General features: G+C 41.9%; 1 protein-coding gene across 15 annotated transcripts in view; it reads right to left on the reverse strand.

Annotated features, from left to right (window-relative positions):
* The window catches only part of ptprma (protein tyrosine phosphatase receptor type Ma), a 204,457-nt gene that overhangs the window by 49,367 nt on the left and 133,902 nt on the right, over positions 1-21,188 (reverse strand). For 5 of the 15 annotated variants that reach the window (XM_064331109.1, XM_064331105.1, XM_064331110.1 and 2 more), the window contains exons 13-14: positions 18,715-18,751; positions 11,382-11,517 (exon numbers count right to left, since the gene is read on the reverse strand). In XM_064331109.1, the coding sequence (XP_064187179.1) occupies positions 11,382-11,517; positions 18,715-18,751 (173 nt within the window). Of the gene's footprint in view, positions 1-9,579; positions 9,610-11,381; positions 11,518-16,405; positions 16,481-18,714; positions 18,752-21,188 lie in introns of all 15 variants that reach the window. The other 10 variants (XM_064331104.1, XM_064331096.1, XM_064331099.1 and 7 more) reach the window with 3 other exon arrangements.

Genomic DNA, 21,188 nt, shown 5'->3' on the forward strand with positions numbered 1-21,188 from the left:
ACAAATGAGAAAACACAGGCCAAGTTTACTTCTTTATCGGTCCTAAAGCTTTTTGCTATGCATCGCAAGAACCAGAATCTGGGTCAAAAACCGGGAATAAAATATTTTTGGTTGAATAACAGTTCATGCGTTTTAAATAAGCAGTTACCCCAATAAGTCTTGTTCCACTGCCAACATGCATCTAGTAATTGTTTTAAATGCATCTCGTCTTAGCACCACTGAATAATTTCAGTTATTACATTCCACTGTCCTGTCATATGTACTGTATACAATAATACATCACATAATACGGCTCTCTAATATTAATCCAGGGAAAGCACATTGTAATGGATGATGGAGCCAAATAACCTTTTGCTGTGTGCATAAATTTTGAATATAGCATTTTGCATACGACTGAGTGCATTAGAACGACTGCAGTAAATCGGCCTGGAAAAGGATCGACTGCAAATAAAAAGAATACATGAAGAACGGAAGAGCTTTTATAAATATCTGCAATTCAGAAAGAATCAATTCAACTCAATGTTGTAATCTCTCGGCATTCATTAAAATGGGAGTTGAAAATTATGTATTCATAAAAAACCCTTGACAGCACTCAGCCAGGTGAGGTCAACATCTGCACTTGGATCAGCCTACTATTAGCAGCAATGTGAGTGGAACTTTGACAGGAGGAGGGGGGCCACATTTGGACTTTTTCCAAAATGAACAGATCAGACCCTCAGCCCAGTTCGTGTTTTGACTACAACGGGCACTGGTCGAACTCACATACCCTCCACATTCTAATGGACCTACCAGACTTTCATTCAAATTTATTAATTCACGTCTGTGCATTCGGCCAGGGAGCCTTCCAGCCCTGTCAGACATAACCCTGTGTTCTTTTTAATGATGCCCAGTACCAGCTTATAGTTCCTACCACATCAATGAAACTTTGGCTCCAACTTTCACCAAAGACCACTGTCCTTACCACTGTTGCCCTTGGCTTGCTATTGTGGCCTGGCCCAGAATGTCTATTAAGAGCACTGAGACAGTGTTCTTTTGCGAAATTGTTATGCAAACAGAATTTAATTCAGCAGAAAATTATTATTTACACATTACAAAACACATTCTATTATTTAAGATTGTACTTGGAAAGGGAAGTGAATCACTACACTGAGAGCAACTGTTCCTTTAAAAAGCATATGAAAAGCGTTCTAATTGGCTGATGGTCTGTCACATCTTTACACCACCTAAACCTTTTTTCAGAAGTGTTATCAGCTTGCTTGAGAATTTTTTACTCCTGTTTCATCAATGTATTCCCCAATTTGGATTACACAGTTGAAAACAATCAGCATTCTAATTATATAAAAAACACTATAATAGCTATGAAAAACCCTGTAATAATGCGAGAACCCTGAAATGATATGCAGGTGATTGCCCTTTATTGTGCATTTATAAAAAGTGCACGCAATCAGAGAAACTTGTGCAGACACACATGCACATACATAACAATCTAGCCACTGGCAAAGTAATTAAGTCCATTATATAAGTGCACCATGTAGGGGTCTGCTCAGTGCATTCATAAATGGTTATAATTAAGCAAACAGATCTGCTTCAAATGAACTGTGCTGGTTAGGGACTGTTTACACCCAAGGGCAGCATTATACAGTGTACGCTCTTTGTCTCCCAAATCGAGAAAGCCAGTAGGTTTATTCTTAACCATGAATGCTAATTCCAGCTAGCAAATCAAACCAGCACAGTAGAGAGGATCCAAAAAGACCCCTCTCAACCATGGCTTCAAAACAGGCTGGGTACACTGTACTGCTCTATCTGTAAATGCAACATATTGTCTATAAATATTTCATTTTGCTTATAAAACATCTATAATCACCCATACGCTCACCAAAAAGCATCTCAGAATCCATGCATATCAAATGACATGAGTGAAAACAAAGCACGTTTAGTGGACTTAATCAATTTTCTCAAAACCCTGCCAGTACCCTGTCAGTCAAGCCCAATGTAGCTGATGGTATCACATATGGAACATCCAGTGATATGGGTCTAGACTTTAAGTTAGTCCTCCAAGGAGCAATGACCCTCGCTTTTCCATGTCAGATGGAGTCCACATCATCATCTCTCTCCAGCTAAAAATGTGAACTAAACTCTTTCATCATAGCCTGCTGAGGCAGTCAGGAAAAGCCATCACCGAGGCTTTAGGAAGATTTTCAGCATGGCACTTCACACTGACAAAGGCCTTCTTTTTGCTGGAGGTGCAAAAAAACTTCCCCCGCGGTTTCGCCGAATCTCCACGAAAATCAAATGATCTCGTCTATATACAGTGCAGCATGATCCTGCACCTTTGCATAATTAAGAGTCTGAAGAAACCGTTGCCTCTACTTAAGGCTGCGATTTTCTCATGGAGGTCACAGACTGTGAAATGAAGAGTTGCCAGCGAAATCGCAAAAATTCAGACTACCACACAAAGAAAGGAGGAGGAGGAGAAAACAGATGATGCTCATTTCAATTTGACTGTACTGACAAGAAAATACATGAAAATGGGTTTGCGTCATTTAGTGAGAGGGACCGCTGTGAAAACAGCCTTGCGCGCGACTGCTGAGACGGTGAGATTTTTTTTTGTGTCTTTCTTTTTTTGTTTTGAATCCACCATACGGACAATCCAAAGCTTCCATTTGGCTGAGCGACGCAGAGGGAAAGCCCAGGGGGAGCAGAGCAGCAAACACTCCTCCTGGAGACTGAAGTTCTCTGCATACACAGGGAATTGAAAGCAAATGTGATGAATTTCGGTTCGGTCCCACGTTCAACGTTCCTGAAAAGTACAATTGAAAAGCAAGTCGGAAACAAACACCACGAGAGTGCTTCGCATAAGAATAAGGCGAAAGAAACCGAATCAAATAAGGCGAGAAATCAAAACTGAAAAAAGTGACTCTCTTACGGCAAAGACCAAAAAACATGGGTGCATTGCAAAAAAAAAAAAAAAAAGAAAACACCAGAGGGTTTATGCACTGAAAATTTCAGACAACCGTGTACCGAAAAACTATCAGGAGAGATCCCTTAAAAACATCGGTGTTATTCTTCAGATCAACTGTGAAAACACACAGTCCTTGGATTGGTGTCTAAAGCAATCCCATGAATGAAATAAAGTGCCCTGACATCACGGCATTTGGTTGAATCTGACAAGTCCTTTCCTGACTTTAATAGCTCCGAGATGTTTACCTCTCAGTCTGACAGCAAAGTGTAGACTCGAAGAGTGCTTCTCTCTGCTTACAAAGATGCCTTTACAGATGACAGATGTTCAGTCAAATATAACCATTGCTCTTGGATTGAAGCAATCAGCTCGCTGAAGGCAGATTGATTATTTTGTGAAAAAACTGAAACACCAAAACACAAAAAATAGAGTACTCTGCTTCATGTTTGAGGGAAACTGTGATACTACTGCAGCAGGTTGTAAGCTAGCCCAACTCCCCAGCCAATGCTAAATGTTAGGTACTGAAGCTCAATAGTTAATCATTTTAAATATTTCTGTACTGATGAAACATTGTTTTCCAATTAGTTGTTGAATACCACAAAAGAATCAATATTACTGGAAGAGTTAAAAAAATCAATTCAAACTCATTTTTCCCCCCACAAGACACCTTTGGTCCATAACAGTAATGAGTCGGTGTAGAATAACTAATGTGTAAATAAAGTGACAGGTCAATGCCGTGTGTGATCTTTGATATTCTATTACAGTAAGGACTAGGTATTACCACCTCCCCATACTTAATGTACTACAAAATGTGGTGCATATTCAGTTTCTCCAGGAAAGGCGAGCATGTGAATAGCTCGTAATTGGTTTGGCTGAGGTTTAACCCTAAAAGCAGTATTCATACACCGGGTGCAGAAGAGGAAATGGAAATCTATCCCGAACAGGCAAACAGACCGCTGTGGCTGACTTGCTAAAGCGCCCATAACGCAGAAAGCAGCAGAGAGTGGTCAGGTTGAAATCGATGTGAAAGCGTATTAAAGTAATCGATGCACCCCAAAACCGGTCAATTTCATCGGGCGGCTTTTGGAATTCCGCATCCCGTCAACCTGCTCAAATTGAAATCGCTCATTACCGTAATTTAGCAGCTCGGAATGAGCCAGCGGCAGATGCAAAAAAGCGAGAAAACGAGAAGTGCTAATTACACACATGACATTTAAACTGAAGGGTGTTTAGCGCGGGCGATGCGTCCTTTAATCCCAGTAAACGGGAGCTCTCTGTGACCCTTGTTTTCAACAGCCAGGCGCCCCTGACCCGGCCCGGCGGTGCGCGGCTTTCATTAGTCCGAGGTGATCCATGCAAAAGGAAGCCCGAACAAACGCTCCCTGACCCCCTGCTCTGCAGCGAGCCATGTTCAGGGTCAGCTGCAGAAGTGGACGCTAGCTGCGGTAGCGCATGCCTTCCTGCATCTGGGTAACTGGGGGCCACTCTGAGGAATTACACGTTTAGAGCGACTGATTCAGTTATGCAGTTGAATGTTTTCTGCTTCTTTTGTGCACTGGTGGAACTATGGCCATGTTGCACTGGCTGACATTTTCTGCCACGCTAAGGATACAATATTCCCAATTAAAATAACATTAGCAAAAGATATCCGCAGAGTTGTTAAGTGTTATTGGACCGTTCTGAAATATGGTTATGAGATATTTCTACACAGCAGGCCCACAGTTCACACAACACTGTAATTACATGCTCTGAGGCTCTTTCATCGAAGAAATATCAAACCATGTGCTGTTTAGGTACTGCAACACTAAAGCACAAGAGTCACCACGTTTCCGCACCGTACTTACTAAAGGAACTAAGCGGACTTATCAACTGCTTCCATTAAAGTGCAATGCGGCCAGTGTTTATGAAACTTAAAATGGAAAATAAGCTGACTGCTCAACTTTGGATGAGGCCAAAGAAGGTGCAGGTCTAAATGGCTCCAAAATGAAATTCTGTACTACGTCCAAATCGGTACATCACCTAGCCTCAGCACTGCACTTGTTAGTGTGTGAAGATGTTATCACCCTTTTTCAACATTAGCGCAGGTGAGAGCTAGTGCAAACAATCAAAATGTCGAAAATGCTTCCAATCTTAAATTCTGCGAGTATTACATATGCGCGGCTCTTTGATAAATGCCAGTGCCAACTAGGAGGACATCATTTATTTAGAGACGGTAAAGAGACGTGCGTACTTTACACCTGTGCTTTGCCGTGAGCTCTGCGCGCGTTCATTCATAATCAGTTAAGATGGCCCCACCACACTTCATGAATTCCATGTCCTCTGGCAGGCGGCACGCGCTGCTAACTGCAGTAAATTCTCTTGATCTTCCTTCCACAGCTGCCGCAGCCACCCTTAATTAGACTGCCTCCTAATTACAGTGCGATACTTAGCAAAGCAGGCAAAATGAAATATTGTGGAAAAATATGGTCACGCTTCGCTCAGCTGCTTGGGAATCTGGTGCTCCACCACCCCGCCTGCTTCTGCACCAGCGGTCATTATCCTGTAAACAGAGCCGCGGAGAAGGCGATTTCCCTGACAACGACCTGCCACGCTAACGAAAGGCGACTGCGCGTCTCCCCCCTACACCAACACTCTACTAAGCCGAGCGAAATTGTCTTTTCCTCTTGCTTCCTCCTCCTCCTCCTCCTCTTCTTCTTCAAAATGCAGAGCTTGTCAGTGAGACAAATGCACGTCCCTTGTTGCAATTAATTTGATTCTTGTTCTGCATGAGCCTTGCTTGTAGGATTTAATTAAGGCCTTCACGCACTCGGCACACTCTGTTAAAAGCCCAGAGTTAAATGGGCCTGTCTTTTTTTTCCCCCCTGGAAGCGCTGGAAAATGATGAAGTTTATGACTTGTGTTGGAGAGGAGAGGCGCAGAAACAGGCTTCAGCGAAGGCTTCGGACCGCGCCCATCTCTCATCGAGGCAGTTACTCCTCTCTTGTTTTATCGAGATGTTTTATGTTCCCTTTTACAGGTCCACCTAAAGCCGCGTGTGAAATTGATGAGGAGCTCAGACAGCATCACCGGTTTCCAGTTGGCAGGGAAGGGTGGTGTACCACATCTCAACAGAGTGGGGGAAATCTTATCTTTCAGCCATACATTTCGGTTCATCAGTTTTTTTGTTATTGAAGTGCTATTGTTGACTGAGACGGTCTCAACATATTTTGTACATTGGGCTATGAGGACCAGACGATTACGGTGTGATAATATCTTTAAAAACCATTATGAAAGTACACAAAGGTACAATCTTCCACAAATACTATAAAACACCACACCTCTCACAAATTGGTTCAAAACAGTAGGTTAGTATGTCTTCATGCTAGTACAAATAGGCCTGGTTACAGGTGACCTAATGACCAGCTAAGAAACCTGGTATGATCTGGTCTGTCATTCCAAAAATATCCGAAACAAAATCTTCCTAAACTTTACAGAATCTTTGTTAGCCATCAGAAAACAGAATTGTACTCCTGAGCCAATCAGAGAGAAGAACAGGGACCACTTGTGCTTCCAAGTTACGAAAACACCATGGCAGAAAACGGATAGTCGAAATTTTCTGCATTCACTATTCAGACAAAACTGTTTAACTTTTCAATAATAATAATAATAATAATAATAATAATAATAATAATAATAATAAATCCTTCAAAGCCATGGCAAATTTACAGGGCTCATTTACATATACTCAAGCGGATGCATGCCTACAATAACCTTTTAAGATGTATAGCTCAATGAATCTATATTCTTGCAGGAATAGAAACGTAAGGTGACATCCAGGATGAAATCCCCATTCAAATTAAATTCACGGAGTGCTCTAGTGTTTGCATAACATGACTGAAGTGTGATACGTTTTTCAAACAACGTGAAGGTGAATACGAAGGAAGATAAAGTGTCTGAGGTCCATAATGCTGCCAGTGTCTTGTCTCTGTAGGCTTACAGGGGAGTTATAAAACAGCATATCAGCCTTGCAAGTCCCGACGGTCTTGAAAACAAGTTGAACAGTCCTCAAGAATTGCCAACGCAGACATCAGGTATTGTTGGGTTGGTGTGTGAAGGCCTTTACTGCTTGGAAAAATTCAGTTCGCTGTCTTTAATTGCATGAGACAGAGGCTCTCCTCCCTCCAGAGCACCCCTCCCCCCACACCTACACTCCACTTTTCTCACCGTCTCCGGCTAGATCAAAGATGCACATTCAATATGTCATTAAACCACTCACCACACAAGTAACAGCTCAATTTGCGAGAGCGCGAATGAAGTTAAGCATGAACTCGAGGAGCATCAGCCTTTGAGAGTCAAGCTGCGTAATCTTGGGCAATTTACCACATTACTTCTTAAATGATGATCCTCGGTGTGTCTGAATGCTCAGCACTGGTGCCCTTGACAAAGTTTAGGGGACAACCCAGCAGGAGAGGAAGTGTACAGAGGCATCAAATGATTTGCAAAAATGCTAATACACGCATTCATTACAAAACTCTGTCCCCAAAATTGGGAACATCTAATATCATTGTGATGTCAAAGAAAGACTATCCTTCTACCCATTGACAGTTCAAAATAACGTCTGTCTGTCTGTCTGCCTGTCAGTCAGTCAGTCAGACTGTCAGTCACCGACTGACTGCTGCCCCAGAAACAAACAGGAACTGAAGATGGCTGCAGTACAGGCCTGGCAGAGCATCACAGCTAAAGTTACCCAGTGTCTGGTGATGTCTATGGGTCACAGACTTCAGCCAGTCATCGAATTCAAAGGGTTTGCAACCAAGAACTAAATAAGACAACTTTATTTCAGAGTATGTTAACTTGTCCAATTACTTTTGCTCCCCTAAAAATGGGGGGACTATGTGTAAAAAGGGCTATAAACCCTACATATCTTACCCAATATGGTTGTAAAGACACTCAAATTAAAGCTGACAGTCTGTTGACAGTCTGCACTTCAACATTAAATGCATTGTCTTATTTCAAATAAATTTCCAACTCGGAGAACAGAGACAAAACAAAAATTGTGTCACTGTCCCAATACTATTGCATTTAACTGTACATATATTTATAAACACACACACACACACACAAGGCGTGTGTACACGCACACACACACACACACACACACACATAGACAATGCTTGGTCCACATACGTTTTACTTATATCTTGCAATTTCTCATCGCCTCTGTACTGTATATACCATGGTTTCCCCTTTCCTACAGGAGACTTTAAAAACACAACCAGCTTAAAGGAACATTCTCTATGTTACCCATGAAAACTATGAAATATAATGTAAACAGAATGTATAAACATGTATAAAACTATAGAAAATTCACACACAGGCCCATTTGCTTTAAAGAATTGCAGCCTGGTAGCATGGTTATATCATATTACCATTTCACCAAAGTGACAATTGAACACATATTAATGTACAAATAAATAAATTACAGTTGCAGCACATTCACTCATGGCTTTTTTCTACCTTGTTGTTTTTTTTCCCCCATTCCTGCTACTGTACATTCCACGACTAAAATATACAGCAATACTGAAGCAAATGGAGGCAGTGATAAATAAACAAAATCAACAAGATAAAGCTCTTCTCTCTTTTAGTGCAACACATACAGAGGAATATAATATCATATCCCGGTTTAAGACAGAGCTGTCTGTTCCGCTTTAGAGAGTCTGATAACAGGCTTCTCTTAGCGGTCTCGTATGGCATATAGATGGGGATTCACATGCTGTTGACATGACCATGCAAAAAATAGCTAGTCTAAAAAAAACTGAAAGAAAAGTGGAAAAACATGAGGCCTTAGAGGTGAACACACACCGCTACACACGAGAACAAGGACAAAGCAATGGAAAAGGGCGTGGTGGATGGAATTAAGGGGTAGCAAAGGAGTAGGAATTATATATATTCTCTCTCATGCCAGCATTGTTTGATACTCTAGAATGGTTGAGGAAGGGGTTAACTATATTTCTATTCCCACCGATCATCGATGTCACAAATGTGCAGATTTTCTATTGCTCTTAAAAATTAAGCAAGTAGAAAAAGTTGACATTTATTTTTCTAATGTCTACATACTTAAAAAGAAGGGGACAGGGTTATCCATTTAGCTCAATATTAGTTCACAATTAAAGTTCCTTTAAAACCAAAGCAAGATCGTTTTTATAAAACAAATAACATTATTGTATTTTATGCTACAGATACAGTAAAGCAGTAACTTCCAAAGACTTCCAAAGATTGTATCCCTCATGGATTTTCTTTACTTAGAAAACATAATACAGTTTGAATATGTTACTTTGGAGTCAAAATGGTTATGTAATTCAAAAGTACTGAAAAATTAAATTGAATATTCTTTAAAGCATGCAGGTACATTGCTTCCTTGTGATGTCACACAGAAACACTAGGATGCTGGTCTGATGCTTGCAGAAATTAAAAGTCAAGGAACCCATTTTATTGGAACTGTGTTGGCTGGTACCTGTCTCCGACTAGCACCGCTAAACAGAATTTCTAGCTCAGGTTGAAAAGGGAAGAAGTCACTGGTTTCATGCATGAAAAGGCGTGGCAGGAAGCATGGCACTAACGTTCACAAAGTGGTTACTTACAGGTAGTAAGTGTAGGAGTGATAGGTTCTTCTGCCAAGTGGGGTGGTGGTAGGATTTAAGCAGTGGTAGGGGGAAAATGGGATGAAAGGAAAGAAAAGTAAAATATTAATGTTTGAAAATATAAATGAACAAAAAACCAGATATGGTGGCATAAGTGAAGGTTACTTGTGATCGTGAGGGCAAGGTGATTGCTGGGAGTATGTCATGCGTGGGGGCCACAAAGTCTACACATTCAACTATTGGGAGGTGTTACACTGCGAGCAAGGTCTGCAGGCTAGATTTGTGTTGCAAGAAAGAATTGTGGGTAAAGTGTCACAGCAAAGGTCAAGATCAGTTCACACAAACGGGGCGTCACATTGGATAAGTAAAGAACAGGAGAGAAAAGGCTATGCAGCAGTGTTAGAAAGCGTTGATTAGAGGAAACACAGAGAAAGGGGTTCTTGGTGAACACATTAACATAATTTACTCTTGATAAAGACTTATTTCAATTCATTAAAATATATTATTAAAATTACTTCAACAGACATATACAGGACCTTACTATAATCCTGCCTTGACACACTGATGTCTGGCAAATTCTACAGAAAGAAAAGACAATTTCACTGCAGAATTTAAGCCAGACATTTAAATTCCTCACCACGGTTCCATTCCTAAATCAATTAATATAAATTAAACCAAATATATAAAATATCCTCATTCAGATCTTTTCATTGGACCTAGATGTGGTTAAAGTCATTTGGCATAATGAACTAATCTTGAGCACACGCTGTAATTACAATGGGTTTAACACGAGGAAATCAAAACACCAATGAGGTACACCCATTGGAATTTGTCTGATGGAAGATTTTCTTCAACAGAATATTAATTCGGTAGAAAGAAATAAAAATGTTTAGTTTAAAACCAGCCTTGGCTCTTATTCTCTCATTATGCATCGCATTGTTTTAAAAAAAAATTTTTTTTACAGAACATAACATCGTACATCAAAGTCATCTACAGCGAACTTCGAGAAGACTGTGCGTTACTGCAGGTTTCCCTGTGTACAAACGAAGTTTGATATTTGCACAGTATTGTTTCCTGAGGCGGGTGTTTGGAATACAGAGGTTTTTCTCTGGCATGGGACTAAAGCTAATGTAAACTTGCCTGCAGCTACACGCCCAAGGCTTCTCTTTGAAAAAAAATGCGCTTTCATCAATTTTTCCTTCTTATCTCCCCCCTTTTTCATAGCATAAGCCTCAGACATATTTTCCTATCCCTGTTCGCAGGTCATTAAAACACTGGCGTTTGTTTGAGCCTGGCATAGAGTGGAATTAATATTTAATCACGCACTGTAGAATATATATGCTATAAACAGTTTAATGGAGCTTATCAATGTAATCAAATCAATTATTTAATGCTCAATTGGCAAAGCACCAGTTTCAAGGTGAAAAGAAAATCATTGTCGATTAACTGGATCTCTCATTCCTATAATTATGCACACTCCCCAAACTCAGAAAATGTGTTTTGTGATGGGTCATTTAAACAACAAATGGCAGTTCCAAATCATTTCAGTACTTCTGTTAATATATGTTCAGTTAACAAAATGGTATTGTCTCATTTAACCATAAAGACAATAGAAAGGCTAGACTAAGCATACACATGACAACAAAGCATTACTGCACATATGACTTTAGGCCATTTCATAATCCAATAACATTAATTCCATAACCAAATGAATTGGACTTTACCCGGATGTACACGGACCCCACTATGCATTCTGGGATATAATCACTGTGCTAAAACGATCCTGTTCGGAAGTTTCTTACCTTTTCTTCATGACCAGCACCACGCCGAGGAAGATGATGACGAAGAGCAGGATGCCGGCGATGACTCCTGCGATCTTCACCGTGTGGTCAGTCTGTTTCTCCGGTTCCACGGCGTCGGGCTTCCGCGTGGCGGCCCCTACGGTGAAGAGCAGGTCAGACAAAAGCCGTCAAGCAACATTATTTTAGAACACCGCAGCATTACGGCTTTTGCATACAAAAACATTGATGGAACAGAGGTGGGGAGAGGTGGGCAATGAGGGCGTCATCTGTTCTTGGTTTTCAAACCAACTTTCGGCTTTAATTAGCCCTAGAATTGGCATCATCTGACATTCTAGCTACATTTCTTGATAATCACATGAATGACAAAAGACTTTTCCTGTGATCCTATGAAACGTTTTACTATGACCTAAACTAAGAGTGAACCAGTGTTGGTGTTTGCAGCCAATTAGCTGATTTAATTGGTGAAAATCTGTGTCATTAGCTGCATTTGCTAAAGAGGACTAAGTACTTGCACGTGTGTAGATAACTGATTCTGACATTGTAAAGGTAATGGGAAGAGGTATACAGCAGGAATGTAAATTTATATACGCCTGTCATATAAGGAAATAAGCTTGGTTCGTCTTACCCATGTCATTGGGTGTGACATGGGTAAGAATGGGTAACAGAATTTCCACATCCACTGACTCTAAGTTAGCAGTTTTCTAGCTGTAGATGGAGCCACTGAATGCTGAATTTATTTACACATGAACTATAACTGGTAACATCCACATCAGGATATGCAAAGAGAAGAAAATCTGCAGCAGCATCTCCAAAAATTCAAATGTCTTGTGATACTCTGTCCAAGACCACTCTTGCGCACAGCAGGCTCTGTATCACCCAGGGCACTGTGTGTGTGTGTGTACTGGCCTGGAGGCAGACACACTCCCCCACCCCACCACACACACATGCCACACTTAACAGGGTGTTAAACAGGAAGGAAAAGGAAACCCTCCCACAGCCTGGTAAACTGGACAAGGCAAGCACGAGTTATCCTTGTTGAAGGAGGTGCACATTCAAAATGTCTTCTCCCCTCTCCCCCCTCCCCCCAAACCATTTTATAAAACAAAAGCTGCCTTTCCCTCACTCCGGTGAGGAAGCTGCCGGGTGGCACTCTCTTCCTCCTTTGTGTTCGGGCGACACTCCGAGGTCCAAGTCACACAATGAACGTCCTTCTTAGCCCTTCTCCTGTTGTGACCTTTTAAAGCAATTAATTCTCCTTTTTCTTCTTTTTTCCTACCCCATAAATGAAGCAGTCATTTCTCCTCTAAAGAGCTTCTGCACCTGAGCAGGGGAGATAAACTTGTTTGCTATGAATTTCAACGGCAATTGTTTTTCACGAGCACAATAAGTACTTCTTGCCTTTGGATATTCAAATCTGGGTCACCGATGGTGAGCTAAAGCATGCGGGGGGGAACTCCTTTTCTCCAATTTATTCACAAAGTAGGCAGTGACGGGTGATCACACCAGGGGCACACACATTTAATATCTGTTCAAATGAGATAACCAACACCTAGCAGCGACCAGTGTTTTAGCCGAGCCGGGCTTCCCTCCTTGAAGAGAAGTTCGCTCGGGCTGTTTACTGTATAATGTGATGGAATGTCAACCCGCCGCCCAATGAAATATCCATTTCCTTGCGCTAAATGAGTTTGGGATGAAAAATAGTCAGGACACACTGTTCAATTCACCCGACCGAATCTATTCCTCCTGCCACCGCCACTTTTTCAATCACGCCGTGACAACATCCATCACGCCGGGTGCTCCACTATCGTTTACCGCCGTGACGGATGGAGTCGGGAGCCGGTCTCATTTCGGAAATTTGTATTTCACTCCTGGTGACATGCATAAGTGCGGGGCGCGAGGCGGCGCAGGGCCCCGCTGATGGGAAACCGATTCGGCCTCACGTGCCGGAGGCCCAAGCGCCCCGCGTCCTGAAGCTACCGCTGGAAACACCGAGCCGGGGAACAGCGCAGCGGGGCAGCCGTGCTACCGGGAAGCTACCGCCTCATTTCCTGTTGTGACTGAAGAGGGGTACTGAAAAAGCGAAGGAAGGCTGGGGTTGGGCCGGAGCTGTTTGCGTGGAGAACGGGCGCTGAGAGAATCCGTGCAGGGTGAGCGCACGTAATGAGGGAGGAATGCACTCCAGACACCAGCAATTTCAAGAGACAATGACGCGCGTTGACGTGTGGCACAAACTCCAAACGCCGTTTGTTCCTAGCCTTTTTTTATTTCACCTGAAAAAGGAGAATTTTTCCATTACAGTTTTGGGGAGCCATTTTCCTACACTTGGCTGCTCTTCTCCTGTCTTACAGAAGGCAGTAAACCACTGCTGAATAATTTGTGATACACAGAAAAGCCTGGGAAACTTTTTCCACTTTATTCACAAGATGCATCCCCTTTCGGGGGAAAAAAAAGATACTGTTTCCTAGCCGGTATGGCTATGAAACAGCCGGGCTCGAGGTGTTAGGTGGTCTCTATGGCAGCGTGTTGAAGAGCTGCTCCACTGGGCAGTCAACGCCGTGGCAGATGCTGCGCTGGCAGAGAGGCCCGCCCACCCCTGGGCTCATTCACATTTCCATGGCAAAACTGCCTCAAGGTAAAAAAAAAGATGCTGTTAAAGAAACACTGAAACTTAATCTGTGACAAGGGCCTCTGCCAGCTCCTGGACCCAATACAAGGACATTATCCCCAAAAACCACAGCCGTCTCTTTTACAAGCCGTTTGAAAACAGTTGCACAAAGCAGCAGAACAGTGCACTAGAAACCTAATTTCATACTTTCTAAATGCTGCGTGCATGTCCCTCAGCTCAAAAAGGTTTCCTGTTTTTCCAAAGAAACAAACATCCGCACTTGCGCATGTGCAACCTTAAGGGCCTTTCATTCACCCTCAGTTATTTTCTCTTATTTGCACGTTCTAAGTACACTAGTCTAATAATAAATAACAATCCAGCTACAACACACTTGCTTACTTCTGAAACCTAAAAGACTCTCAGTTCCAGTCCAAAAATATATTTAAAATCTTAACATAACAATCGTTTAAGAGACCAAACCTGGGCCTTAAAAATACTAGCTAATATATGAATTGCATTGAAATATCATATTTTTTGGCTTCAGGAATAAAACCATCTTGCACTACTGGGTAAATTGCAAGTACATTTTCATAGCCTTTCATGGATGGTGTAAGAATTCAATAGAGAGGGGGAAAAAAATGGACAAACAGGAATAACCTGCCCTGAACCCTTGTGATGTTTTCTGAATTCACAACACAAAGAGAATTCTCTGAAACATATGATATGATGCACCTAATATTGCCTCTCTCGGTGCACCATTATAGATGGCATTGCCAAAAGTAAAATGACAAATATATCACATAAAGCCAAAAAACAGGCGATAAATCACACTTGACAAAACAGGTCATTAACTGCTTTCAGTTGGGGTTGCGGGAGCTCTGAACTTCTCTCCCGACTTTCTGCTGAGCCCCAGCTACATTGAGATGAATTAAGCCATCTTTGCGAATCCCCAACAAACACGAAAAGAAGAATTCAGAACAGGATATTGAAGGGAGTAGACCGTTCACAGAGATCAGTTCTGATTTTACTGCTTATCTCTTCTGAATGCAACAGAAAATAGAGCAGCACTTTTGCAACCGCTGGCATAAAAGCCATTTCACTTGGAGGATAAAACCTTTAAGGCCTCACCAACATACGTTAGGGCTCAAGATTAAAGCATACCTGTTTTCCCAGGATAACAAAAACACTGCATGTGCTTCACATTCCAAACCAGTGAAGGGTTAAGCCAAACTGTTTAAACTCTTAAATTCTTTGGTTGCTGTTTCTAGTCAAGTGATGGTTTGTACAGTAGACTGAAGAGGTTTACAACAACAAAATGTAGGACAAAATTATTTAGCAAAGCGATGTTGCCACACCCTGAGAATGTGAGTCGTCGGTGAGAAATGTACTGCGCGAGTCATGAGGTCTGTTTGGCGTATTCAGTCTGCACTCATTTTATTACAATACCAGAACAAACGTATCCACTGAGAAGTAGCTCACTACTCACACTCCTTGTCAGTCAGTACGGTAAATCGGCTGGAGTAAAGGTGCCTTGTTTTTAAAATATTGTAAAACAATATTCTCCCCATCTGACCATTGTTCATTTCCTATTTTCTTCCAGGTATTTCAATTTCTGCTTTTGTATAACTGAAGTCTCTACACTATATTTCTTTGGTACAGTATTTTAAAGCATAAAACTTTGTACGACACAGTGACTGAACGTCAAAAACAATTAGGCCTCTTGCACAAGTAGCGAAGTCTTCCCCTCTTCTTTGGCGAGAGGTATTGTATGGTAAATATGTAAATGTAATTTTCTGACAGCCCGTTGAGCACGCTGGCTTCGTCATGCATGCCTAAGTGTTATGGTTTTCTGTTTCATGCTGTTTTGGAAGCATATATTGATTTTCCACTTCATGCAAGAAGCCGTACATCAGCTCAGAATAGAAATCCAGGGGTTTGTGATTTTATCAACCGCGCTATTGAGTTCACCAAATCCCATCTAACACCACTGACAATTGCACATGAACTGACCTTAATATTTTATAAATACAAACTAGACTGCATTATTGAAATAGTGAAATCAAAGCCTCGCAACATCCATTTTGCTCGCAGTGAAAAGCAAGCTCTATTTCATTAGATGGACAAGACTAAAGGTCACACTCTGAAAAGCAAATGGGAACAAGCAGTAGGATAAACAAGCTCAGACACACTGTCTCTGAGAGCACACTGCACCTGGACACTTGGACAGACACAGTCACACGCACAGACGCACAAACACGCAAATAATATACGGCAGGCACACAGACACACGGACACGGAGACACACAGACACAGGCACACACTCTTAAAAGACAGCCAGACAGACGTGATAAAAGTGACAGGCACACAGACCCACGGTGTAGGAGGAGAAGGGTGCCGGGGAGCAGCGTGAATGTCTGACCTGTTAGTTGGTTGTCGCCAGCCGCCGGGGCGATGCGAATGTAGGGTGTTGTGAGCTGAGTCACGATTATGGCGGCTAAGGCAAAGGAAGAGTTCCAGGCCAGCATGCAAAAGGAGAGAGAAAGCCGGACTGAAGCTGGAGACTCGGCACAGGAGAACATCTTAGTGCAGTGCAACAAAGGTGGAAGGAAAGAAACCTGGCCTATAGGTAAGTGTGCGGTTTAATAGCAAAGCCCCAGTGCGCGTTTTCAGGTCGCAGTAACTGGGCCGTCACCAGGAAGCTGTGCACATAAGACAGGGATGTTTGCGTGCGAAAAGTAACAGCCTAATTCTGCTAGCAACAGAACCTAGTCTAATCTGACACTTGGTAAACAATTCAACAGATGCTTCATCTGAACAGTCATATGCTGCCTGACTAATTTAAAAAAATAACAAGAAACCAAAACCAATGTAAAAAAAAAAAAAAAAAAAAAAAAACTAAACTTCTACAGTGGTGAAAACTGTAATGAGGAAAGTTTCGCATTAGCCATGAAAAGCGGAGACGAAAAAACAAAAAACAAAAAAAAGCTTTGGAATAAAACATCTCTCATTTGCATAGAACAGCCTGGGCACCATTAGGAAGATGGCATGTACTACGGAAAATAGATTATCTACCATCTGTGCTAAATTAAATTCAACACAGCGACTGCGTGCTATCTGAGAGGAGCACCGCTGGGGTGCGGAGAGCCTGCCCTTTGTGAGACTCCGCGGGTGGCACACCGTCCCGCGGTGGGTCTCAAATGGCCCCGTCCCGCAATGAGCTAACTGTCCCACAGTGGGTGTGAGCTGACCCTGGTGTGACTATGCCCACAGTGAGTGGCAGCTCTAATCTACCCTTACGTAATGATAAAACAAAGACGCGATGGATATTAGCGTTAAATGCAAGACTTGCAAGTGTGTGTCACTGCAGGGCTTCTAGGCAATGGCAGATACACATGGTGCATTGACTATCATCTATGCAGTCAGTGACATACTTTGATTTTTACTTCTACAAATAAAAAATACCCAATTCATGGAAAGATTACGTCATTATGCAAGTTGGATTTGATTTACACCCAAAACTTCTACACTTTGTTTCCTACATTGTATCCTTTTATTTTTATTCTAACAAAATATTTATTTTAATTCTCATGAAATGTATTATTATTATCATTATTATTATTATTATTATTAAATTTTAAAATAAAAACCACATAACATAGGAAAAGACTAAATATTCAATGATGAAGGCTGTCCTTGGAAGCAGTTTGATTTAATGTGAAAAGGAGACCGCTATTCAGGGTTTCTAAGAATATGCTAACAGTACAGTTCCACCTAACAGCCCAACTTTTTACTGATGAGCTTTTTGAATTGGTTTCAAAATAATTAAATTGGTTATTCCAAATCACAACTGAAAACAACTCAATAACAGGTTCATTGGAAGCTAGGACATCTGTTAATTGAGCTCTTGCTTCATAGCTCAAAATAGGTTTGAAAGCAAGCGTGCTGACCTGACTAAGTGCTTTAAACCTTCAACGAAATACTTTTTCATGCGTTTCATTTTCAAATGCCTTCATAATAAACACTGATACTGCTTCAATTATATCTAAACATTAAATGGAAACAGTATACACACTATTCGTCAGAGAATAACCTTAAGCGACTGTAAGGTCGCCAAGGAAATGTTATTAATTCACACAAAAAAAATGAACACAGTCACAAACGTAGGGTTTGTGCAACCGTTTCAAAATCATTTTTGAAATCAATGGGAGGGGTCAGCGTAACGGTTATTGCTAGCGTATTATTCATCAGCGAGTCTGACTGAGTTGTTTGTGTTTATTTTTTCTAAATGGGACATGACTAACAGATATTGAATCAGCAAGGAAGAGAGTCAAGGACAAAGTGTCCGTCCAAGACGGCTTTAAAAAAAAAATGGATTTCTTTCCTCCAATGTTTCCCAGGCTAGGAGTCACAGGGTTAGCAAATGAAATAAATAAGATTTCAATGCTACTTTCATGACTTCTGAAAGAGTCACATTAAAAATGCACCAAATGTACCAACACAAATGCACCAAAATCAAACAGAACATAGATTAAGGAAAACGAAGAAAAGGAAAGAAACAAATATAAATGAAATATAAATATAAATGAAGAGATATTAGTGTATTTTAAAAGCATGTAGCTATATAGATGTTAAGAATAGGTAACATATAAAAAGATGCATGTTTAACATTCTTTCAAAAGCTATCCTTGGTGGCATGTGGGCCTTCATATTTCTTTTGAAGAGTCCTACCTTTGGTGGCCACTCGAACGCAATCAATTTTGGTCTCCTGCATTAAAAAAGAGAAAGAAGAAAAGAGAGAGGAGAGACAAAAAGAAGAAGCACGTCATTGATTGGCTGTGGGAAATGGCAACACGTTTCAGGGCTGTGTGACGGAGTCATGGGTGTCTGGTAGCTGCTGTCTCTCAGTTAAAAACGCTTTCCTCTCCCAATCTGTTCAACTCGCCGACCGTAAAATGTAATAGACTTGGCGCCGGGGAAAGTCTGCTTGGATCAACGGATTCGCTGGCATTTACCTGCCAGCTGACAGAAGGGCGTCTCAAATATTGTGTGTGGCCTCTCACTGAATGAAAACTGGACGACCTTGAACCACACGCCTGCCCCCCCCCCCCCCCCCCCCCCCCCCCCCCTCAACTACCACATCCAGAACGGTGATGGCTGTAAACGGCGTGTTGGGCGTTATAAACCCGGGACAGCGCGTTTGGGCCTGGGCCACTGGCGACACGCGCCGAAATCCGGGGCTGCGATAGATTCTGGCGCGCACGCGGCTCGGCTTGTCAGAGGCAGCCGCCACGGGAAGGGGACGGGGCGAAGGGGGCCCCCGCGACCCGGCCGCAGAGGAAACGAGGAAACAATTCGCGGAAGCTCCGAGCGAAACGAGATCTGCCCGGTCCCATCGGACGGCCTCCGTATAGCGTCGTCCCGCCGCTCTCTCTCACAAAAAAACACAACAAAACAACTCTCCGTCTAGAGAATTGCAGCAGGCAACAAAAAAAAAAAAAAAAAAGGGGGGAACAAACAATAGTTTACTAAAAAAAAAATTAAGATTCAGCAGACCCCAAGTAACTTGGAGCTTAGTCTAATTCCCAGCAGCTTTAATACAGTAAAATGCACTTGTGTGTGGTGCATTATTTAAATGATGACAAATTGGAATACGGAACTGCTAAATTATTCAAGTTAAAATACAGCAATGTGGTTCAGGTAAAGTAAGAGCAACTCTTCATTTACGAATGGAAATGAAACACTGAGCAAATTTATTTTGCTCCAAAGTATAAATAAAATTAATACATATTTAGTGTTTACTGCTTCTAGAACCAAACACTTTTCAGGTCAATTTTACAAAAACTGAATGGAAACTCCTCACTCTAACTCTAAAGTAATTATCCTAATTTGTGAAACTGAGTGTAAATAATTATGGAAATAAATATACCACCATTGTATTCCTACAGTAAGAACGAAACATACTAAAAACTTGATTATGGGTAAACTGCATGGAATTGCCTCCTACAGAACTACTGACACTACTGAGTATCAGACCAATTAAAAGCCTTTCACCATGGAAACATGCTATATGAGTGCCTTTTGTGAAAAACAACAAAGCAAAGAGCATCAGGTAGATTGATGGAGTTACTGAAGGGGGGATTAAGGTTTGCATTACATGCTGATCTTGTGTGGGGAACTGGAATTTGGAATTTCTAAAGGAAAAATGTGCAAGGGTATGTTTAAGGTATGATAAGGTAAAACTATATAAATTATATAACAAATGACTAAAGCCAAGTTTTACGTACTAAGGTATTTTTAGTTTTGTCGAACATGTCTTTTCACTAAAAGGACCCCATAATGTACAGTACTTTAAGTAATTTTGGATGATTACTTTTAATCTAAAAACATGGTTGTCAGGAAGTTTTGATGGATAACAGAAAATCCTTGCCTGAACTTTGGACGTAATTTTCTCAAAAGTGGAATTGCATGCCTTCTATCAAAGTAGCATAGCTATTTGAAAAATAGCCTGATTCCAAGAAATAACCCCCTTTAAAAACTAGAATTCTGTACCTTCTTATTACACATAATTTCAAAATTTTTATTGTGTGCCTTTTCACTTTTCTCACACTCAAACCCACGTGTATGCATGTGCACCTACGAGCATACACACACAATGTTGGATCTCTATAAAATACAAGCCATACTTAATCGCAATTCTTCATTTATAAAACTACCCATTATTGTTAATTGGTTCGTAAAACCTCGCTCGTGTCATGTGATCCCCTGAGGGTTTCTGAAACCCTTGTCCCAGAACATTGAGTTGTTTTGCTTATCGAGCCACTGGCATTTCTTCCAGTGACCCCAGCTCTTAACAGTGCGGAGGGCTGTTGTTGTTTTGAGCCTCCTTCTCCACGCTGCCAGGCTGAGCTGAAAGTGTGTTCGACTGGGGCTGATCGGCCTCCTTCTGAAAGGTCGGCGGATTGGCCGGCGAGGCGTTGGGGGAGAAGCCGGCGGCCCGGCGGCCGGGCCTCGGCTCTCCGGCCCCCACAGCGCCCTATTAGAGCCGGAGTCGGGCCCGCGGAACGGCCGCTGGCCTGAGACGGCCTCCGTTAGGGAGCGTCCGTCCCCCGCGCCGCCAGAGGAGCGGTCACGCGGGGTGTAATTTCAGCCCCGGCGCTTTGGGACGCGCTCCCGCTCCCTCAGGCCGGAGCACGCAATTAGCT

The sequence above is a fragment of the Anguilla rostrata genome, chromosome 4 (assembly GCF_018555375.3).
Source record: "Anguilla rostrata isolate EN2019 chromosome 4, ASM1855537v3, whole genome shotgun sequence".
Lineage (NCBI taxonomy): Eukaryota > Metazoa > Chordata > Actinopteri > Anguilliformes > Anguillidae > Anguilla > Anguilla rostrata.